This window comes from Ipomoea triloba, chromosome 6 (assembly GCF_003576645.1).
Source record: "Ipomoea triloba cultivar NCNSP0323 chromosome 6, ASM357664v1".
NCBI lineage: Eukaryota > Viridiplantae > Streptophyta > Magnoliopsida > Solanales > Convolvulaceae > Ipomoea > Ipomoea triloba.
Window position 1 is genome coordinate 19,078,390 of NC_044921.1, and position 19,381 is coordinate 19,097,770.

The following is a 19,381-nucleotide window of genomic DNA, read 5'->3' on the forward strand; positions in this document are numbered from 1 at the left end:
TTTTTTTTTTTTTTTTTTTTTTTTTTTTTTTTTTTTGGGGGGGGGGGGGGGGGGGGGCACTTAAATTTCTTAATTAATTACAGGATGCAACTAATCTGCTCTCATAATATTTTTGCCACGAGAGAGTCCTTTTCACACTCCATTCCATTCTCATGTATTCTACTTTTAGCTTACCAAATACACCATAACACTACATTTCATTCTTTAATATATATTGATTTTTCTTTTATGAATAATTAATTTTGTTTTGGTACATGGAGGAGGTGGGTGGGAATTTAAACTGAATACTTGATTAGGAAGAGTCAAAGGGATATAACTTATAATTAAATTACACCTAAGATCTTTTTATTTCTATGATGAAAGTGAGTATAATCAATAATTACATTTTACATTAATCTGTTCAAGCCTCATTAGAGGAGCTGTTGTCTCTTTGTGCTTCAATGGGTTGAGAAAGTAGTTATGAGCAAATACTACATTGTAACAGAGTCATTAGTACTAAAAAAAACATTAATCTGTTCAAAGACTTTTTTTTTTTTTTTTTTTTGGATAAAATTAGGAAAGGGAAGACCTCAAAGGAACTAAGCTAAGCCGGAGTACATCACTCACTTAGGACGATAAGTTTCTAACTAGCCATTTTAATAATAGAGTTAATAGTACTAGAAAAACTAATCATTCTGAAGGATATGAGATATAGTCAAAAGAGTGGCCTCAAGAACTTGCATACTACAGGATACAAAATTAGATTATTTAGTCATGAAATCTGTTGCTTTGTTATGCTTTTGGTAGATATGAGAAAGTAATTTTAGTCTGAGCCGCTGAGTTATCGTGATGTACATCATCTTATATACTATATAAGGTTAGAGTGTGCGGACCTTGGGGTTGGGGATTCAACTTTTGGGAGAAGAAAGTAATTTTAGTAATGCATAAAGTAATATATAGATATAATTAAATTTAAATTTATGGGACATGATGGAAATAAATAGAGAAATTGTTGGTGAGGAATGTAATGGTAGTTGTAACATCAAAACGGGTTAGCTAAACGTCCGCAGTCGACGCGTTTCTTAAGTATTTTTCCCTTTTACTTATTCCATTTGTTTTATTTAACACAATTCTCTGAAACCATTATTTTATAATATAATTTTCTGTATGGAGCAGTGGATCGGAATTTGATGGTATGTCGCTACTGCCCATATACACCCTTACCTTGCTTCTTTGAACTGCTACACCACAGATCAACGTCCACATACAACGTCATTTATTTTTATTCTTTTATTTTATTTATTATTAACGTTAAATACATTGAATTCATGATTAGGTTCTGTTCCAATCATATGTGGCAAATTGACATTTGAGTGATTTTTTTGTGAGTTAAATATTAAATAAATAAATAAATAAAAATATATAATTGGTTGATTCAATTTATTACGGATTATAAGTTGGAGTTAATAATCAAAATGTTATTTTGACTATAGCAAAATTACCAATTTGATCATTGACTATTTTTTTGACAAGTTAAGTTTCTCAACTCCAAAAATCTTAACTAATTTAGTTATCCGTTTGTTTTACCGTTAGACATCTGTTAACTTGGGACCAAATTGATAATTTCATTATAGTCAATGGATCATTTCAGTAATTAACTTTTTAGATGGTGCATGTAATGATCGAAATGGTTCATTTACTATAGCAAAATTATCAATTTGGTCTCGAATTAACGAATGTCTAACAACAAAATTATAGTAATGTATAATATTTAAAATAAAAAATGTCGAATGAATTAAAATTTAACATGTCCAAATTGCATCATAATATGTGAAGTGAATAATTTGGACTTTGGACAAGTCTAGTAATGATTAGCTGATAAATGCATTGACAAATGAATTCTTTAGATTATCATGTACAATGTATATTTTCAATAGTGGCCGAATAAGTGAATTATAATTCTCGTATCAAAAGCCCGAATAAGTGAATTATAATTCTCGTATCAAAAGGTAAAATTTTAATTAATGCTAACGCTTTTAAAGTCTTGCCAAATACCAACACCATCATTTTTATTAAAAACTTCCAATTGCGAGATTTTACCATGCGTTTTCTCTGGCTGAAATCTGGTTAACAAGTACAAGGGACAGGCATATAACTGATCGTGCAAATTTAAGAGCCCATTGGCACGTGATGGGCATTCCTATATAAGAAGTGAGAGAGAGAGAGAGAGAGAGAGAGAGAGGAAGAGGAAGAAGAAACAGCAGGCATGGAGGGGAGAACAAAATGCACCATTTTGGTTCACCAATGGCTTCCCTTAGTTTCCCTTCTTGCTCTTCTACCCTTTTCCCACTCTCTAGACTACAAAGACGCTCTCTCCAAAAGCTTCCTCTACTTCGAGGCCCAGCGCTCCGGCCGCTTGCCCTACAACCAGAGAGTCACCTGGCGCCACCACTCCGGCCTCACCGACGGCCTTGAACAAGGGGTACGTTTGTCATATTCATATTCATATTCATATACACACCGCCACGCCAAAAGATCTTTTTCTGTTTTCTGTTTTTTTGTTTTCCATTTGGTTTAATTTGATGAGGATGTAATGATAGGTGGACTTGGTCGGAGGTTACTATGACGCCGGCGACAATGTGAAGTTTGGCCTTCCGATGGCGTTTACCATAACCTTGCTGTCGTGGGCCATGCTCGAATACGGCGAAGAAATTGCTAGTGCGGGTGAGTACCGCCACGCTCTGGAGGCGATCAAGTGGGGGACTGATTTCTTCATCAAAGCTCATACTAATCCTCATGTTCTCTGGATTCAGGTAATTTTTGCATTAAATCTTACATAGAATTTTTTTAGTATAGTATCAGACAAAACATGTCGATAATAGTAACTGATTGGGTCGGATTGATGTTAAACTATAGAATCTTATAATTCATGAATGTGAGATTTTTAGGGAGTAAATCAGTTTATTTGATTTGATGTTTTGAATGAATTATGGGTAGCCTTAGCCACCCTACCGCGTTAATTGCGCAAGAAAGGTATGCGTTTTAGCACGCACAAGTTTCACGCACCCCTTGTTTCGTTGGATTGTCAATTTTCGTCGCGGTTAACATTTTACTAGGTCAAAATTAAAACTCAAACAAACTGACAAGACTTATTGGAACTAATATTGGCAAGTCAACTGACGAATGTTAATGTTGATGGTCAATTTAGGTAGGTGACGGCGACACGGATCACTACTGTTGGCAGAGGCCGGAAGACATGGCGACGTCGCGGCGAGCCTACAAAATCGACGAGAGCCACCCCGGCTCCGACGTGGCGGCCGAGACCGCCGCGGCAATGGCGGCAGCGTCCATCGTGTTCCGCCCAACAAACCCGCATTACGCGCACCTTCTCCTCGACCATGCACAGCAGGTTGGTACGACATCTATGTTTATAGTTAATGAAGCTGTCGCGTTTTGGTTTGAATTGGAACATCACATGCCTACCCCAAAAATACAACTACCCAATATCCTCCTATTGTTTAGTACCCACAATATTACAAGTTTGATCCAATTAGAGCGACCTAGTTTGAGCAGATCAGCTATGAACAATCAGTCTTTTGTCAACTACTATTACAAGCTGGGATTTACCAGGTCTAGATCCTATGTGTAGTAGTTGCGGGATTCTGTTGTCACTAAAAAGTAATAATGATGGAGGGAAAGCTAGGCATTATATGATTTTCATTATTGTTTTGATTCAATTTTGGATGTTAAATTTGTGGGGTTGGTTGTTTTGCAGTTGTTTGAGTTTGGGGACAAGTTTAGAGGGAAATATGATGAGAGTGTAGGAGCGGCGAAAGGGTACTACCCTTCGTTGAGTGGTTACAAAGATGAGTTGTTGTGGGGAGCTTTGTGGCTATACAAAGCCACCGACAATAAGTATTATTTGAATTATGCCATGGAAAATGCTGAATCTTTTGGAGGGATCACTTGGGCCATGACCGAGTTCAGCTGGGACGTCAAGCACGCTGGCCTTCAATTACTCGCCGCCACCGTAATTCACCCTAACATTTACCCTCATTTTCATAGTGGTTGATTTTTTTCACTTTTAGTATTACGACCATGTCTAGACCTAAACTATATGATTTTGTTTGTTTTAACAGTTGCCTATAAAGGGGAAGCTGCGTGAAAAACACGGTGAAATCCTAAAGGAATACCGGGCCAAAGCGGAGCACTACATATGCGCCAATCTGAACCAGAACAATGCCACTAACGTGCGCCGCACGCCGGGCGGGCTGCTCTTCGTCCGCCGTTGGAACAACCTCCAGTACGTCTCCTCCGCCGCGTTCCTCATGACCATCTACTCCGACCACCTCAGGTCTACCGGTGGCGTGCTCCGCTGCGAGCGAAGGCCGGTGGGGCCCGACGAGCTCTTCGCCTTCGCCAAATCGCAGGTCGATTACATTCTCGGGCTGAACCCGGCGGGTCGGAGCTACTTGGTTGGGTTCGGGCCTAAGTACCCGCTCCGGGTGCACCACCGGGCCGCGTCCATCGTATCGTACAAACGCGAAAAGAGCTTTATCGGGTGCATGCAAGGATACTATACGTATTTCGGGCGAAGAGATCCGGACGCGAATGTGATTACTGGGGCGGTTGTGGGTGGCCCGGATGCGAACGACCAGTTCGAGGATAGAAGGGGAAATTACATGCAGTCGGAGGCATGTACTTATAATACAGCGAGTCTTGTCGGGGTTTTTGCCAAGTTGTATTATACACAAGAAAATGGTATTTCCAGAAGGGATTTTTCGTTAGTTTCTTCTGGCTAGAGAAATAAGTTTTAATTTTATTTTTTTTGTTTTTGTTTTTTTGGTATTATATTTTTTCCACGGTTTTTATCACACTCACTCGTTAAAGGGCATTCATGCACCCATTATTTGTAACTCCATCCATGATACAATGGAGGAAGAAACTGATACAATTCAATTGTGAAGGGAAATTTTAATACCCAAATTTTGTATGTGACCGATGTAATAATTATATATAGTTCATCTCTGATCTCTCGTCTTTCCTTTTTCATTTGAGTTTGTTAATGTTTATTCACTTTTTATTTACATTTGGGTTAAATCTTTCTCCGTACTTTTTTTTAGTTTATAAAATAAATTTTGAGTTGGATTACATCTGGGTTAAATCTTTCTCCGTACTTTTTTTAGCTTATAAAATAAATTTTGAGTTGGATTGATCAGATAAATAAGATTTGACATAAATAAATAAATAAATGAGCTAAACATGAATATGAATAAAGAAGGACAATGAAAGAATATCAAAGAATGGTAGACATCTCTTCTCCTTCGCTAAATTAAACAACTTTTTGTACATATAAGAATAAAAAGTACTTTTTTTTTTCTTGAATACGACTGACTCCACTGAGACTTAATCTCACAATCTCCCATAAAAGAGAATAGCTTGGTGTTACTAGACCACAAGTCATTGGAAAATACTATTTTTATTTTGTTCTTAAAGAATGGTCAAAAGTCTTCCATAAAAGGTTAAAAGTCGCATTTTTTCCATGAAAACATGTACATATTACAACTAAGGGAATTGGACACGTAGATATACTTTATATACGGAATAATTGACAATGCAAGATGAAATTATAGAATTTTATGAGTGTTATGTCACTTTTCTTGCTACCACACACTATTATCACAATTTGCATAGTCAGGTAAATGTTAACAAATAAAATGGTTAAACAACCGCTAGTCAAAAGTTCAAGGGATCGGTGAACCAAGCTTTCTCAACTAATAACATTACCAACTAAGCCATTTGAATTGTACTCTCAAACTATTCAGGACCCATCATTTTATACTCCTTGGACCATTCTCAACAAACGAAATCTATTGAGTCTAAGAAAGTTATTTTTTTAATTTAATATTTAACTATGATGACATACATTTTAAACTTTAGCCTTTGGCTAATAATAGTTTGAATTTGATGGATTTGATAATTACAACATATTGACAAGAACTTTAAGAAACAATATAATGTTGTTAAGTGTTAGAAATATACAAAATTATATATACATGTACAATTGCAAATAATAGATAATCAAACTAATATCTATGTATATGTTATTGTAATTTAGGTAGTGGAAGGACAAAAAACTTATATAACTTATTTACTTACGTGTCATCATTATAAGCTTTGTATCATTATAATTTAGGTACCCCATGAATTGCAATTCATCATTTGGAAGGAATTGCGGAATTACAATTCCCTCTAACCAAATACTGTAGTTTGGGAATTCAATTAATTGCAATTCCCCCCAAACTACAACCAACCAAACAATCCTAATTATTATTTTTAAAAAACTGTTAATTTATTTATAAAGAATTTTAATTGTAATTTTTTTGTTTGGTTGATACGGAGTATTACAATTGTACATATTTTTAATTTGGTGGTTAAGTTACACAACAAATGATTCATGAACAATACTATATAGTCCTACAAAAGTTATTCAATTTTAGTCACTTCCTAATATGACAATGTTTAATAAGTTGAGATTTAAAGTAAAAATAAAATAAAATAACAAAAACTCTGTGATTTTTATAGGGGTGCAAAGTATTTTTATTTATATGACAAATTTTTCTCTTAAAAATGATAAACAAATAAACACAGCTAGGAATTGACACTTGTATCCCTCCTAAATTACCTCCTCAGTGCCCCTGTATTGTATTATATAAGGGGAAACGACGTCGCTCCCTCTTTCTATTGCTACTACACATTCACTCCTTCAGTCCTCCACAATACCTAGGCGATTTCATCCGTCTTCTCACAGTCCAAACCTGTGTTCTTGAGCATTGCTGAAATTCGATCGAAGTCCTGGGAACTTGAGGTGCGCTATTATCGATTTTCATTTTTTTTTCTTAAATTTCCCAAGACTTAGAGACTATTTTCATGGAATTCACTCGAGAATGAAAGGTTATTGTAAAATATTAAATTGTCAGTCGTGGAATTACCCCTAGAATTGAAAGATTCGTGTAAAATAGTAAATTATTAGTCGTGAAATTATCTTCGGAATGAAAAGATTATAGCTTTCTTCACTCCTAAACTAGTCTTAGGGAATGCGGAGCATATAAGTATTCAAACGCTGATTACTGGCTTTGAGCAAAGCTCAGGCTTCATACTCAAAGAAAAGAGAAGAAAAGGGCAACCTTAAACTGGTCAAGCGGTTGATTTTGTAACTATAAAGTTACAATGAAAGTGGGCCCATGACCTTCTTGGTTTGAGCTGGTCCGCTACGAGGAATTTAAGTTGGTTTATCTCCTTGTGTTTCGTTGCCAATTAAAGTTACAAGGTGAAGTTTATCTCGTTTACACCCTTGGGTAGTTACTATAGTTTCATCCTCACTCGAATAGAGAAGAGAAATGAAGAAGGCAGCTTGATAACCATGTAAATGGGTTGAAAGTATGTGTTATTTTTTGTTTTCCAGATCAATGGCTCCAGGGAGACCTAGGGGGAGACCTAGAGGGAGGCCAAGAGGAAAGGGACCAGCTTCTGGGAGGAGGGAACTACAGATTGATGCATTAGATTCTTGCACTATGGAAGAAGTTGAGCACACTTCATCATCTGCTTCCATATCTTCTCAAAACGGACCACAGCTCAAAAGGCATGGTGAACCTAGGGATGTGCTGCAGGATGAGATTGGAAGCGGTTCTAATCCCGTAACTCCAAGGAGTGATGCTCGTGAGTATTTAAAGAATCATTGCACTTCTAAGCTTATCTTTTGATCTTTGATTGAAAATCAATGCCGGAGTTGCCATGAAATCATTCTTTCTGTCTCTGGCTTGTTGTTTACTTGTCAAAGTGTAATTTACTCCATGTTCTTCATTTGACATTTGGAAACATGAAACGTTATTTGTTCAATTTTGATGGTTTGTTGCTGGTAATTATGTGAATGAAATACTAATATTATAAATGGTGTTTCTAAGCTTCTGGTGAACGAAAACGGCCTCGTGGTCCATCCAGATGTATGACATTGGAGAATAAAGTCAGACAGGTTATTTACTCTTTAGCAAACATTTTTTTTTTCCTTCTGTGTAAATTTTGTAAAATATTGTTTCCTTAATTTTAAAGCATGTTTTGTAGTGGGGTAAGATAAGGATTGTATTTTCCCCCGGTGAAAAAATACCAATGGAAAACGATGGTGACTTTAGTAGAGGAGTTGGTTTTTTGGTGAAGACAGGAGCTCGTCTTAGTGGTGTACGCAAATGGAAAGACATTCCTGATGTAGAGAAAGAAATCCTCTTTTCTAGACTAGATGTGAGTAGAAAAGCTATCTCACAAAAGCGATTTCCTTTCACCCTTTGACGAGAAAATACTCATGTTGCCTTTCTTTATTCTTGTTGTTTCTTTAAGGAATATTTCTTCATTGAGGATCAAGGTCACCCACATGTCAAAGCTTGTATTAATGACACTTTCCAGACACAATATAGGCGTTGGAGAAGCAGACTGCACATCATCTACAAAGACCTGGTGGCGTCTGGTCAAAATCCGAGGGAGAGAAGTCCTCGGTTAGAAGTTCCTTTAAATGAGTGGCTTGGGGTGTGCGATTTAATTGAAGACGAGGAGTTTCAGGTAAAGCTTCTTTTGAAGCTGCTGAGATATAGAATTTACTTTAATTTCTTTTACTTATCCCCTCAAGATGAATGCAGAAACTCTCCAAGATAAACTCTGCAAATCGGTCATGTGTACCTTACAGCAGCAATGCAGGATCAAGACCCCTTGCTCGTCAAAGGAAGACGGTAATGGCCTAGTAAATCAAAAGTTAGAGTCAATTAGGGAAGAACAACCTATTGTAGTGACCGGAGCTGTGCAATGCAGCAAAATTTTCTCCCATGCTTGTTCACCCTTTTCTCTTCTTCTCAATCTCTTTTAGAATGAAATGGTAAACGATATTTAAGGAACATATGCTTTTTTGGTTTTACCTAACCTGTTGATAGAATCTTTTCAAACTTCAAAGTTTCACTTAATGCTAGCAGTTGTTGTAATAGAAAGAACTAGAAATTATTTTATTTTTGATAAACTTCAAAGTTCAGATCTATGGTTCTCTCTTTTCCTGTACAAAATCTCTGCATGTTGACTGCAGTTGTCTTGGAAATAAATATCTATAAACTAACATGCATTTTTTATGGTATTAGCCAATTCCGAAGAAGATTGAGAGTCAGGCAGGTAAACGTAAGGATGTGGGAGGAGAATTTGGGAATGGAGAAGCTCAATTAGCATATGTATTTTTCTACACCTTTTTTCGGTCATTCTCTCCCAATATTAGTATACATATTGTACTAATATTATTTTATTGGTAGGATCGAATGGTCCAAATGGAGGAACAAGACGAGGAAGGACGCATAAACCCCAACTCCCTGGATAAAATTATAGAAAATGTACTTGGGCAGAGCGGTGGTTACACGACTGAAATGGGACATGTAGTAGTGCCACCCCAAGAAGAAGCCGCTTCAGAGTCAAACCCACAAGTCAGGAGCATGAAGGACCTGTTGGCCAAAACTGAGTTTGAGCTTCAATCTACCAAGAATGAGCTCCGAAGTGTCAAGGAAGAGATCAAAACTACCAAGGATGAACTCCAAACAATCAAGGGAGAGCTCCAAACGACCAAGGATGAACTCCAAAAAACAAAAGATGAGTTTGAGAGCGTAAAAGATGAGTTGCATTTTAATAAGGAACAAATCGGTAACCTTACCGTGAATGTTCAAGAAATTCGACACTGGTTCATGAATATGCAATCTATTTGGCCTCGACTACGTCATTGGTAAGGCTGCATAGTATAAAGAAATCTTTTTTATTTGTTTTCATTTTTGTTATACGATGCAATGTTGGAATTTGAAGGGTTCCTTAATGTTCCCTTTTGCACCCACTCTCCCACGCGCATCTGCAGTAGGATAAAGTAGTTTCTTTTTCATTCACTTATTGCACTTCACCAGTATTGACTGCTCGGGTTCTTCCCATTTCATTTCTGTTTTTCCTCGCAGATTGAGGCGGTTGAGCTTGAATGTTGAGTGCAGAATCAAAGATTCTAAGAGAGCTGGATAATGAAGGGATGATGGTTTTACACTTTTACTTATGTAGCCCATTTTAGTGAAAGATGTTATTGGTTTCTATTTCATGTAACATGATATTTCATCTCATTTCTTTCTTTTATTATTTTGAACAATGAGCTTATCCATAGGTCAATATTAAGCTTAAGTGAGTTTACATTCGGATAAATAGTATATGTAAAACTCTCATTACCCGTTTAGTTTGCCGAAAAGAAAAAGAATCTTTTTCTCGGCAATTCTTTGAATGGTTATACTCTCCCATTGAATGTTGTTGTGACAGTGTGAGTATATGTTTATGGTTAGAGGGATTTCAATTCATTTGTACACCAGTCCAATTTGAGCAAAATATGTGCACTATTACCAAATAGTCACAAATTTTATAAGGAGAGTTAAATCGATCCTGAGAGCATGTGAATGGAGCTAACCATTTGACCAGTCCCTTACTACTTGTGTGCTGACTGTTAAGACGGAGGACTAGTCTTCTGACTATTGACTATTGGCCGGAGAGATACCTTTGGGCAACCAAAAAAAAGATCAACATTAAAGTTTAAGTTAGATTATATTTGGAATAAATAGAAGTATATATAGTGAAACTCTCACCGTCCGGCTAGTTAGCTGAAAATTTAAAAAAAAAAAAATTCTCAACATTTCTTTAAGTAGGCGTTTGGTACTTTCCCATCAATTATACTATTGAAAAAAGTATTTTCAAGAAATGTATTTGATAGTAATAATTTTGCAAGTAAAATTAATTAACATGTTTGCATATTTGGTGTTCCCTAAAAACATAAAAGTTAAATTGTCTTGAAGAATGAAATAAGATGTTAAAAAATAATTTCTAAAAAATGATTCATTTTCAGGAAAAATATTTTAATTTTTAGTGTTTAATTCAGAAAATTATTTTTGACTAAAGTAAAAATCTGTTTGAATTATGATGCCTTTGCAAGTTTGCAGTTGTCATTAGTTTAACAATTTTTTTGAGCTAATTGAAATTTTAAGAAAAACAGAGGCCATTGTGAAATATCTGAAAAGATTTCATGAACCAAAAGGGTTCCTCTGAGTTTCCTCTGTAGTTCTTTCCTAATTCCTATCAGCCAAAATCTAGGAGCATTGAATCTGTACTCCGCCGTTAGCCATGGAGTCGAACGGAATTGAAGCCTCGCAAATTCACCAAGAAATTGAGTCACTGAAGGCGGACAAGCTTAGAATCGAGCAGCGAATTTCAGCACTTGAAGCTCAACTTCGTCGACTCGACACAAGTGATGAAACCAACCAAAGCGGTGTTGTTCGCGATGCGCCGATATGCTTTCCGCCTATATCTAACGGAAAGTTAAGCTCCGGTCATGGCCTATCTCCTGATAATATTTACAGATACAGCCGCCACTTGTTGCTTCCTTCATTCGGCGTCCAAGGTTTGCTCTTCATTCCATTTGACCAATGTTGTAGAAAGCCGGGCGCCTAGCTCGCCTAGTCGAGCGCCCTTGGGCTCTCCTAGTCGAGCGCCCGGGGCGCCTAGCGCGCCTAGTCAAGCGCCCGGGGTGCCTAGTGCGCCTAGTCGAGCGCCTAGCTCGCGTAGTCGAGCGCCCAGGGCGCCTAGCTCGCCTAGTCGAGCGCCCGGGGCGTCTAGTGCGCCTAGCTCACGTAGTCGAGCGCCCGGGGACGCCTAGGCGGCGCCTAAGCACAGCCTAGGCACAGAATAATCCGAGTATATATTTTTTAACTTTTTCCACTCAGGAGTTGATAGACTGTTATAATCTTCAAACTAGTAAGTCGAGTTGGGCATTGGTTCCGTCGAGTTAGGCGTTTGACTCGGCCTAGTTAGGTGCCCAACTCGGGCGCCTAATGCACCTAGTCAGCTGGTTAGTTAGTCGGTCTACTAATAGCCACCTAGAGCTGAAATCCCCTCGGCCTAGGGGACCTAGTGGCTAGACGGCGATTTTACAACATTGCATTTGACACAACTGTCATGGATTGAATGCTTTCTGTAATACAAATGCTGTTACTTCCCATTTTAGGTCAGGCAAATCTGTTGAAATCTTCGATTTTGGTTATTGGAGCTGGAGGCTTAGGATCACCTGCTCTGCTCTATCTTGCTGCTTGTGGTGTTGGTAAGATGTATTGGCATACATGTCATTCTGTATGTGTGTGTATATATTCATTTCTTGGTCAGTGTTTTTGAAGCTTTTCATTGGATTTCATAATGTTACAGGCCGGATAGGCATTGTTGATCATGATGTTGTTGAGCTTAATAATTTACAAAGACAGGTACTTTCTCCAACTGTTCTTTTGAGTAAGAAAAACTAGTACTTTTATTAAGCAAAAGTACTGTGTTTGTTGGTGGTAGTTCTTAACTAATACGCTGTAACAAGTTCAACTACTAGTGTACTTGGTGCGAGCTCCTAAAGAATTGGATTTTAATGGTAAAATGATATTATTTTTATTCATGCTTTTTGTTGAAATATCTCCTAAATGCTGTTCATGTTGTGTCATAGATAATCCATACTGAAGCAAATGTTGGCCGCTCAAAGGTGGAGTCAGCTGCTGCTGCTTGTCGTGCGTAAGTAATTTTCTCAATGCTGCTAAACAGGCTTACACTCCAATGTTTTAAGAACAACCGCAATAGTCACCATCTCAATATTTATGTTTGATTTTGTAGGATTAACTCATCCATTCAGATTGTTGAGCACAAAGAAGCGTTCCGCACATCCAATGCTTTGAAGATTACAAGCCAGTATCCTTTTTTGAATATATTGTGCTTAATGGCTTCCACACTGTGGTTGTCAGTAGTGTCCTATATGCTATAATATTATTGTTTTGTGTTTTTCTGTTGAGCTGAAAATTTTCTGTTTCCATGACTCAAATCCATTCTAGATATGATATTGTCGTAGATGCAACGGACAATGTTCCTAGTCGCTACATGATCAATGATTGCTGTGTTGTGTTGGGAAAGGTTAAATGTTTTTCTGTGGCCTTGTTTTGGACTTAAATATTTCATATTGATATGTCTTGGTTTGAATTTTATGCAGAATAGATGCAAAAGGTCCTGTTATACACTTAATACTCTGCTTTGTTTATTAAAAAATATGGATAACTGGTGTAATTTTGTACTGATCACTTGCTTTTTGTATTGCTCTAGCCTCTTATATCTGGAGCTGCAGTTGGACTAGAAGGGCAGGTACCGTTTTCAGTAGTTTAGCTCTCTATCAACTTTCTGATAGTATGACATATGAGGTCTTTTCCATCTTTCACGTATTCTCTAATTATATCCTTCCCATGTTTGTAGTTGACAGTCTACAATTACAAAGGAGGTCCATGTTATAGATGCCTGTTTCCAACCCCGCCCCCCTCAACTGCATGCCAGAGATGTGCGGACAGTGGTGTATTAGGTGTAGGTATGTTGCTGTGGAATTTCTCTGATTTATTGGATTACATGATAATTCAAGAGGATAACCTTCCTGAAATGCATCATAACTTATTTAGCCTTGTCCAACATTTTGCATTTTGCTATAAACCAAATATGTAGCATCTAAATGTATTGTGAGTATACTATAGTTACAGATGAAGCAATGAAAGTTTTTTCAAATGATTTGGGCTCATCTTGTTTTCTTATTTTTATATAAGGCCAGTATGTGGAATTAGGCAAGTTTTATACTGTGGACTATGGCCCACATTGGAAGGTGGACCACTGATAAATGTTCATTTTTTGTATACCGAATGTTCCTTCTTTAATATATTGAATATTCATTTTTAGGTAATATACAAAAAATGAACCTTTAAAAAATAAACTTTCAATATATTAAAAATGAACATTCAATATACTAAAAAATGAATCTATATGTCAAGGTCCACCTTGCAATATGGACCATGGTTTATGGCATAATGATTGGTGGAATTAGCATGGTGTTGGCAAAGTAAAAGTGTATTTTTAACACTATGAACTCTTGTTAAGAAAAAATTGTTTAGTTTATGAAGTTGAAAATTCAATTCACTTTTTAAATTAGGCTCTCATTTCTCAGTTCACTTTCACATTTAATTCACAGTTCCTGGAGTCATTGGATGCCTTCAAGCCCTAGAGGCTATAAAAGTTGCAAGTGACATTGGCGAACCACTCTCTGAACGCATGCTTCTCTTTGATGCCTTGTCAGGACGGATTCGTATGGTATGCTTGTGATTTACAATTCATCACGTTATTGAGTTATATATTGGAAGAAATCTGTATTATCAATCTGGGGCCTTTCTACATTGTCTAATTCTTATGCTCTCTTGTTACTTAGGTCAAGATTCGAGGAAGGTCATTGCAATGTAAAGTTTGTGGTGAAAGTGAAGCACTGACAAAACAACAATTTGAAGATTTTGACTATGAAAATTTTACTCAATCCCCACTTTCTACGGTGTGTTACATTTTCACTCTTCTATTTTTCTTTTCCAATTGAACCACATACATCTTGAAAAATAACTTTTTAAAGAATATACCTGTGGAACAAATTTTAAATTGAATAACATAGATGTTCAAAAGTTCATGCAGAAAGGGGAAATGACTGTTGTACTCTTAAAAGCACGGTTGCAAAAATCGGTCTAGGCACCGCCTAGGCGCTAGGCGCCCCTAAACCGTGGCGATTTCTCTCCTAGTCGACCGGCCCCCAGTTCGGCCTACTCGGCCGCCTGGCAGCCGCCTAGCGCCTAACTCGGCTGAGTTAACTCGTCCATTTCGATCGAGTTAACCGAGTTAATTCGGTCGGCTCAGCCTTGCTAATTTTTTCATTATATATATATACACACACACACACACACACGCACACATACACACACGTGCACTTTTTTTTTTTAGCTAGCCGCATAGGCGCTAGGCACTCCTCTACTGCCCGCCTAGCGCTTACTGCAACCATGCTTAAAAGTCCAGTTATTTGTCTGCAAATAAGGTTGTCTAGATATTTATCCAGAGGGCCAGGTCTCACATTCTAGTTTAGTTTGTGGGTTTGTTAGCACCTTCTATGATTGCCCCCACATTTCATCTACACATTAACAGGATATTGCCTTTATTTCTGGGCTGAATTATCCTATGTATATCACACAGGGTCCGTTGAAGTTAAATCTGCTTCCACCGGATGCTAGGATCAGCAGCAAGGAGTACAACGAGAGAGTTTTGAAAGGCGAAGCTCATGTATTAGTAGATGTAAGGCCAGCTCATCATTACAAGATTGTTGCACTTCCCAACTCCATAAACATCCCACTCCCGTCTTTGGAGGACCGATTGGCTGACCTATCTGAAACCTTACGAAATGACGATAAGGGAGAGAGCAGTAGAAGTTTGGGCGCTTCTCTGTATGTCATTTGCAGAAGAGGCAACGACTCACAAAGGGCTGTTGATTACCTCCGTAAAGCGGGTTTCTCTTCGGCTAAGGATATTATAGGGGGCCTCCAGTCATGGGCCAGTGAGGTGGATCCTGAGTTCCCTACATACTGATACAATCAAAACATATTACTCATTGTACCACTGTCGGTTTAGATTTCAGTTATAGTGTATTACGTTATATACAATCTACATTTTACTGAATTCAGATATGCGGAAAAGGTGCTCATTGGCAGCTGAGTTTGTTTGGTACAATGAATGTGTGAACATCAAGATTGTTGTTGTAATCTTGATTCATATCTATATTCATTCGAGTTGATGTGACATTTCTTAGTTTGATTCATGTTACGAGCTAATAATACTCGTACAGCTGTGCATCTGTGTGCACTATCACTGAAATGTTCTTAATAGTTTTTTGTAGGTCTCAAATAAGGGAGAGGAGAGCGCAAAATGTGTGAAAAGAAAAGAAAAAGAAAAAACGATCTTGAAATCAAAAAAATAATACTCCCTAATAAATAGTGTCTTTTGGTGGGACCCACAAATCTGCAAAAACTTGGGTATTTGTAAAGGAGCTCAAACCCTCTCTCTCCTCCAATGGCGTTTTTACAATACATTTGTTATGCCGATGGACTCAAATGGGGTTTTTACAATACATTTGTTATGCCTATGGGTAATTGGGCATTTTTGTCACATTTTACTATTTTTTTCTTTCTTTTTCCAATCCAATTAATATGACTAAAATACCATCACTTTATTTTTACAATACATTGTTAGATTTATTTAAACTAATAAAGCATTGATAAGATTAAAAAGAAGAAGAAAAACAAAAAAGATATGAGACTATGACAATTGACAATTCCTCATCCATTATTTTGTTGATAGTTGCATTACATTTATATCTAATGTCTTGATTTATTATTACTTATATGAGAAACTCCTTTTAAAAAAAAAATTGTAATCTATTACTTTTTAATTTGATCAATTAATATAAGTAAATGTGACAAGTGTATAATTACTATGATCCAACTTCCATTGACAAAAATCATTAGTAAAATTAACTTTTTGCAACTTTTAAAAGTTAAAGAATTTAATTAATTTTTTGAATAAAATTTAAGTACGTTTTCGACCCCTTTTCTCCTTATTAAACACGAGTATCAAATAAGTATTTCAATTTCATGACTAGTTTTATCAAATTATAAAATCAATTAATTCAGTTTGAAACCAATTGAATTAATCAAATCAAAACCCTTAATTCTTAAATAAAAACGTGGTTACTGTTATCGGCAATGAAATGAACTGTGAAGTGATATATACTCTCCTGTGTATCAAAATCTTATTAAAAATGTTTATTATCTAATCCTAATGGGGGTTAAAAGTTAAAACCATCAATATATTCCTCAGTTTTTTAACTGCAGTTCGTAGTTGTATAGGAAAAGAAATCAAAGAACAGAGAAATCCTTTGTCATTAATCTATCTGGTTGAGCAAATAGTTGTATTCTGAACAACCACTCTGAGTGGGGCCCGCAGCCGACGCTTCAAAATCACCTAATAATAAGCATCCCATCTTCCCCGTAAACCCTCCGGTGAACGACAGCGGCGGCGAGGCGGCCGTTTCCGATTCTCAAAGTTCGCCCCCAAAATAACCCCCAATCGAAGCAAAGAACATAACTTTAACAATTTTTTTACTTCCAAATTCAAGGAATTTGTAGTTATAATCCCTCCTACCCTAATTCTGTCTCTATTTTAATCGGAAAGCGATGGACGAGGTGATGACGGTTGGGGATACATCGGCCGGTGCTCGATCCTACTCCTTGGAGCCATCCGTCGTGCCTTCCAACCTCCCTCTTCTCACCGCTTTCCTCGCCTGCGCTATCGCTCAATTTCTCAAGCTTTTCACCACTTGGTAAACCCTTGGACCTTTTTTTGTTCTCCGGAAAATTTCGTTGTTTGCTTGTTTGTATTCAATTTTACATCGCTAGAATCTGTCTATAAGTTCCTGGGTTATGTTTTGTGTTAATAGCCGATTCAATTTTGAGTCTTCTGCTGTGAGTTACTGTGCATTATCCTCGCATTGTCAATTACTGCTATCCTTAAACGAGGGAACTTGCTTAATGTTGCTGATCAAAATTGTTGCTGAAATTGGAATGCTTGAGGTTGAAAATGGGATTTTATTTTATTTTTTTGCTTGATCTTTGAATATGCCCTGTTTGATTTTGCAGGTTTAAGGAGAAGAGATGGGATTCAAGAAGGATGCTAAGCTCCGGTGGAATGCCGTCCTCGCATGCCGCCACAGTTACTGCCCTTGCCATGGCAATTGGACTGCAAGATGGAGCTGGGGGATCAGCTTTTGCTATTGCAGTGGTTTTGGCTTGTGTTGTATGTACTTTCTAAACCAGGTTTTCTCTGTTCTTTCCATAGTTCTGTCTATTTTGCCATTTTTGTCTGGAGACTTTGAACAAGAAACGTACAACCCTGGATCACTCGATATGTGGTATGGAGCAGGGTGAAATCTCTGAGATATCCTTTTCATCTCTTATAGTTTTCATATTGTTAGCTTTTACGTCCCAAGCGGCCAAGCCTGCTTTCAGCTTTAATTTCAGTTAATTTCATGTGTGAAATTTAGATACTGTGCAGAATGTTTTAAAGAAGGACATGATGTAGGTAATATAATGCCCTTTAGAACCATAGACAAAAGGCCTCTAGGTTTATACATTGGATTTGAATCAAGCATGTTGGTTTCTCAGATGTAAAGTTGCTAAACACTCACCAGTTGATATTTTATGCATTTTATTCTACTGTATTATAGTGTTTAACGCTTGGCTGTGCCTTGAATTGGTCTGTATCAGTTGTGGTTATGATCTGTATCGCTTTTCACAGTTACTTCATGTATGCTGCATAAGACAAATTTTGACTCAGACATTTGGCTAATAATTTTCTTTTGGTATAGGTAATGTATGATGCCACAGGGGTTAGGCAACATGCTGGTCGACAAGCTGAAGTAATTTCTCAAGCATTTTTTTTCCCTTTTGATTTGTACATTACTTGATACTATTTTGTTCTTTTGATGATTAGTTATATTTCTACATACTACTGTTGTAGTCTGATGATTTATTGTGTTTCTTCCTACTACTATTACACTCCATAGTAATTCGTATTTCGTAATTAACTATGAAGACAAGATATGAAAAGATTTGTTAATGGTGTTGTTACTTAGATTGTCTTGCAATGATAGCACTTCTCTGTCGGGCAGATTCTTTTGAAATCTCTACTCTGCAAAATAAGATACAAAATCTTTTTTCTTTTCCTTTTTTTTTTTGGATGTAAATTCTGAGCAGAATGAGCTTTGATATTTTATGCAGTTGTTAAATCAAATTGTTTGTGAATTGCCTCCTGAACATCCGGTTGCTAGTGTTAGACCTTTACGGGATTCTCTTGGCCACACGCCTCTTCAGGTACAATATAATGCTCTTGATACGATATATACAATATAATACGGGATTCTCTTGAACATCCGGTTGCTAGTGTTAGACCTACAAGTTTCTGCCTGTTTTCAATTCTTTCAACTTTAAACGTGTAATATGAAAACCCTCTCAATAGTCTCCTTATAGCTTACGTCCCCCCTCTAAAATGACTGAACTAACATTATTGATCTCATCTTGTATTTCTTACAATTGATCCCCTTAAGACACGAGATGAAATGCTATTCAAATTTCATTTGTGCAAACTTGATAATCATCTCCCGGTGACGTTTGTTCAGGTTCTTGCTGGTGCATTACTTGGATGTCTAGTTGCATACCTAATGAGAAGATCGAGTTAGGGACAAGCCATCCGGGATGCTCTCCAGCACGGTATCACATCCTTAGATGTAAGAAGGCCCCCAAGCAATTTAGGCTTCGGACAGATTTTTTTTTTTTTGGGTGGGGGTGAGGGGGGGGGGGGGGGTGTGCCTCCTAATATACCAAAATGAATA

The 19,381-nt window shown here is 37.2% G+C and overlaps 4 protein-coding genes across 4 annotated transcripts; all 4 read left to right on the plus strand.

Annotated features, from left to right (window-relative positions):
• Nucleotides 1-2,179: 2,179 nt before the first annotated feature.
• Nucleotides 2,180-5,008, plus strand: LOC116022540 (endoglucanase 11-like). Its single transcript, XM_031263283.1, has 5 exons — nucleotides 2,180-2,461; nucleotides 2,580-2,792; nucleotides 3,188-3,388; nucleotides 3,755-4,009; nucleotides 4,119-5,008. The coding sequence occupies exons 1-5, from the start codon at nucleotides 2,246-2,248 to the stop codon at nucleotides 4,779-4,781; spliced, it is 1,548 nt and encodes a 515-aa protein (XP_031119143.1). The 5' UTR covers nucleotides 2,180-2,245; the 3' UTR covers nucleotides 4,782-5,008.
• A 1,710-nt stretch (nucleotides 5,009-6,718) lies between these two features.
• On the plus strand, nucleotides 6,719-10,343 carry LOC116021970. Its single transcript, XM_031262506.1, has 9 exons — nucleotides 6,719-6,847; nucleotides 7,445-7,698; nucleotides 7,944-8,011; nucleotides 8,101-8,274; nucleotides 8,371-8,589; nucleotides 8,667-8,756; nucleotides 9,153-9,239; nucleotides 9,318-9,778; nucleotides 9,999-10,343. Coding segments are annotated over exons 2-9 (1,350 nt in total). The 5' UTR covers nucleotides 6,719-6,847; nucleotides 7,445-7,448; the 3' UTR covers nucleotides 10,000-10,343.
• Nucleotides 10,344-11,091: 748 nt separating this feature from the next.
• LOC116021969 (adenylyltransferase and sulfurtransferase MOCS3) lies at nucleotides 11,092-15,737 on the plus strand. The gene is made up of 11 exons (XM_031262505.1): nucleotides 11,092-11,473; nucleotides 12,077-12,169; nucleotides 12,271-12,326; nucleotides 12,554-12,618; nucleotides 12,718-12,792; nucleotides 12,933-13,011; nucleotides 13,198-13,236; nucleotides 13,345-13,453; nucleotides 14,102-14,220; nucleotides 14,336-14,452; nucleotides 15,136-15,737. The coding sequence occupies exons 1-11, from the start codon at nucleotides 11,197-11,199 to the stop codon at nucleotides 15,523-15,525; spliced, it is 1,419 nt and encodes a 472-aa protein (XP_031118365.1). The 5' UTR covers nucleotides 11,092-11,196; the 3' UTR covers nucleotides 15,526-15,737.
• Nucleotides 15,738-16,864: 1,127 nt separating this feature from the next.
• On the plus strand, nucleotides 16,865-19,311 carry LOC116021971 (uncharacterized membrane protein YuiD). The gene is made up of 5 exons (XM_031262508.1): nucleotides 16,865-17,314; nucleotides 17,631-17,787; nucleotides 18,359-18,409; nucleotides 18,771-18,863; nucleotides 19,169-19,311. Exons 1-5 carry the CDS (start codon nucleotides 17,169-17,171, stop codon nucleotides 19,226-19,228), a joined length of 507 nt encoding a protein of 168 aa, XP_031118368.1. The 5' UTR covers nucleotides 16,865-17,168; the 3' UTR covers nucleotides 19,229-19,311.
• The last annotated feature ends 70 nt before the right edge of the window (nucleotides 19,312-19,381 follow it).

Coding starts and splice junctions, on each gene's coding strand:
- LOC116022540 (XM_031263283.1), top strand. CDS start 2,246: ATGGAGGGGAGAACAAAATGCACCATTTTGGTTCACCAATGGCTTCCC. Junction 2,462..2,579: donor CCGACGGCCTTGAACAAGGG/GTACGTTTGTCA, acceptor ATGTAATGATAG/GTGGACTTGGTCGGAGGTTA. Junction 2,793..3,187: donor CTCATGTTCTCTGGATTCAG/GTAATTTTTGCA, acceptor TGGTCAATTTAG/GTAGGTGACGGCGACACGGA.
- LOC116021970 (XM_031262506.1), top strand. CDS start 7,449: ATGGCTCCAGGGAGACCTAGGGGGAGACCTAGAGGGAGGCCAAGAGGA. Junction 8,012..8,100: donor TGGAGAATAAAGTCAGACAG/GTTATTTACTCT, acceptor CATGTTTTGTAG/TGGGGTAAGATAAGGATTGT. Junction 9,240..9,317: donor GAGAAGCTCAATTAGCATAT/GTATTTTTCTAC, acceptor TTTTATTGGTAG/GATCGAATGGTCCAAATGGA.
- LOC116021969 (XM_031262505.1), top strand. CDS start 11,197: ATGGAGTCGAACGGAATTGAAGCCTCGCAAATTCACCAAGAAATTGAG. Junction 11,474..12,076: donor TCCTTCATTCGGCGTCCAAG/GTTTGCTCTTCA, acceptor TTCCCATTTTAG/GTCAGGCAAATCTGTTGAAA. Junction 12,793..12,932: donor GCTTTGAAGATTACAAGCCA/GTATCCTTTTTT, acceptor AATCCATTCTAG/ATATGATATTGTCGTAGATG.
- LOC116021971 (XM_031262508.1), top strand. CDS start 17,169: ATGGACGAGGTGATGACGGTTGGGGATACATCGGCCGGTGCTCGATCC. Junction 17,315..17,630: donor CTCAAGCTTTTCACCACTTG/GTAAACCCTTGG, acceptor TTGATTTTGCAG/GTTTAAGGAGAAGAGATGGG. Junction 17,788..18,358: donor CAGTGGTTTTGGCTTGTGTT/GTATGTACTTTC, acceptor CTTTTGGTATAG/GTAATGTATGATGCCACAGG.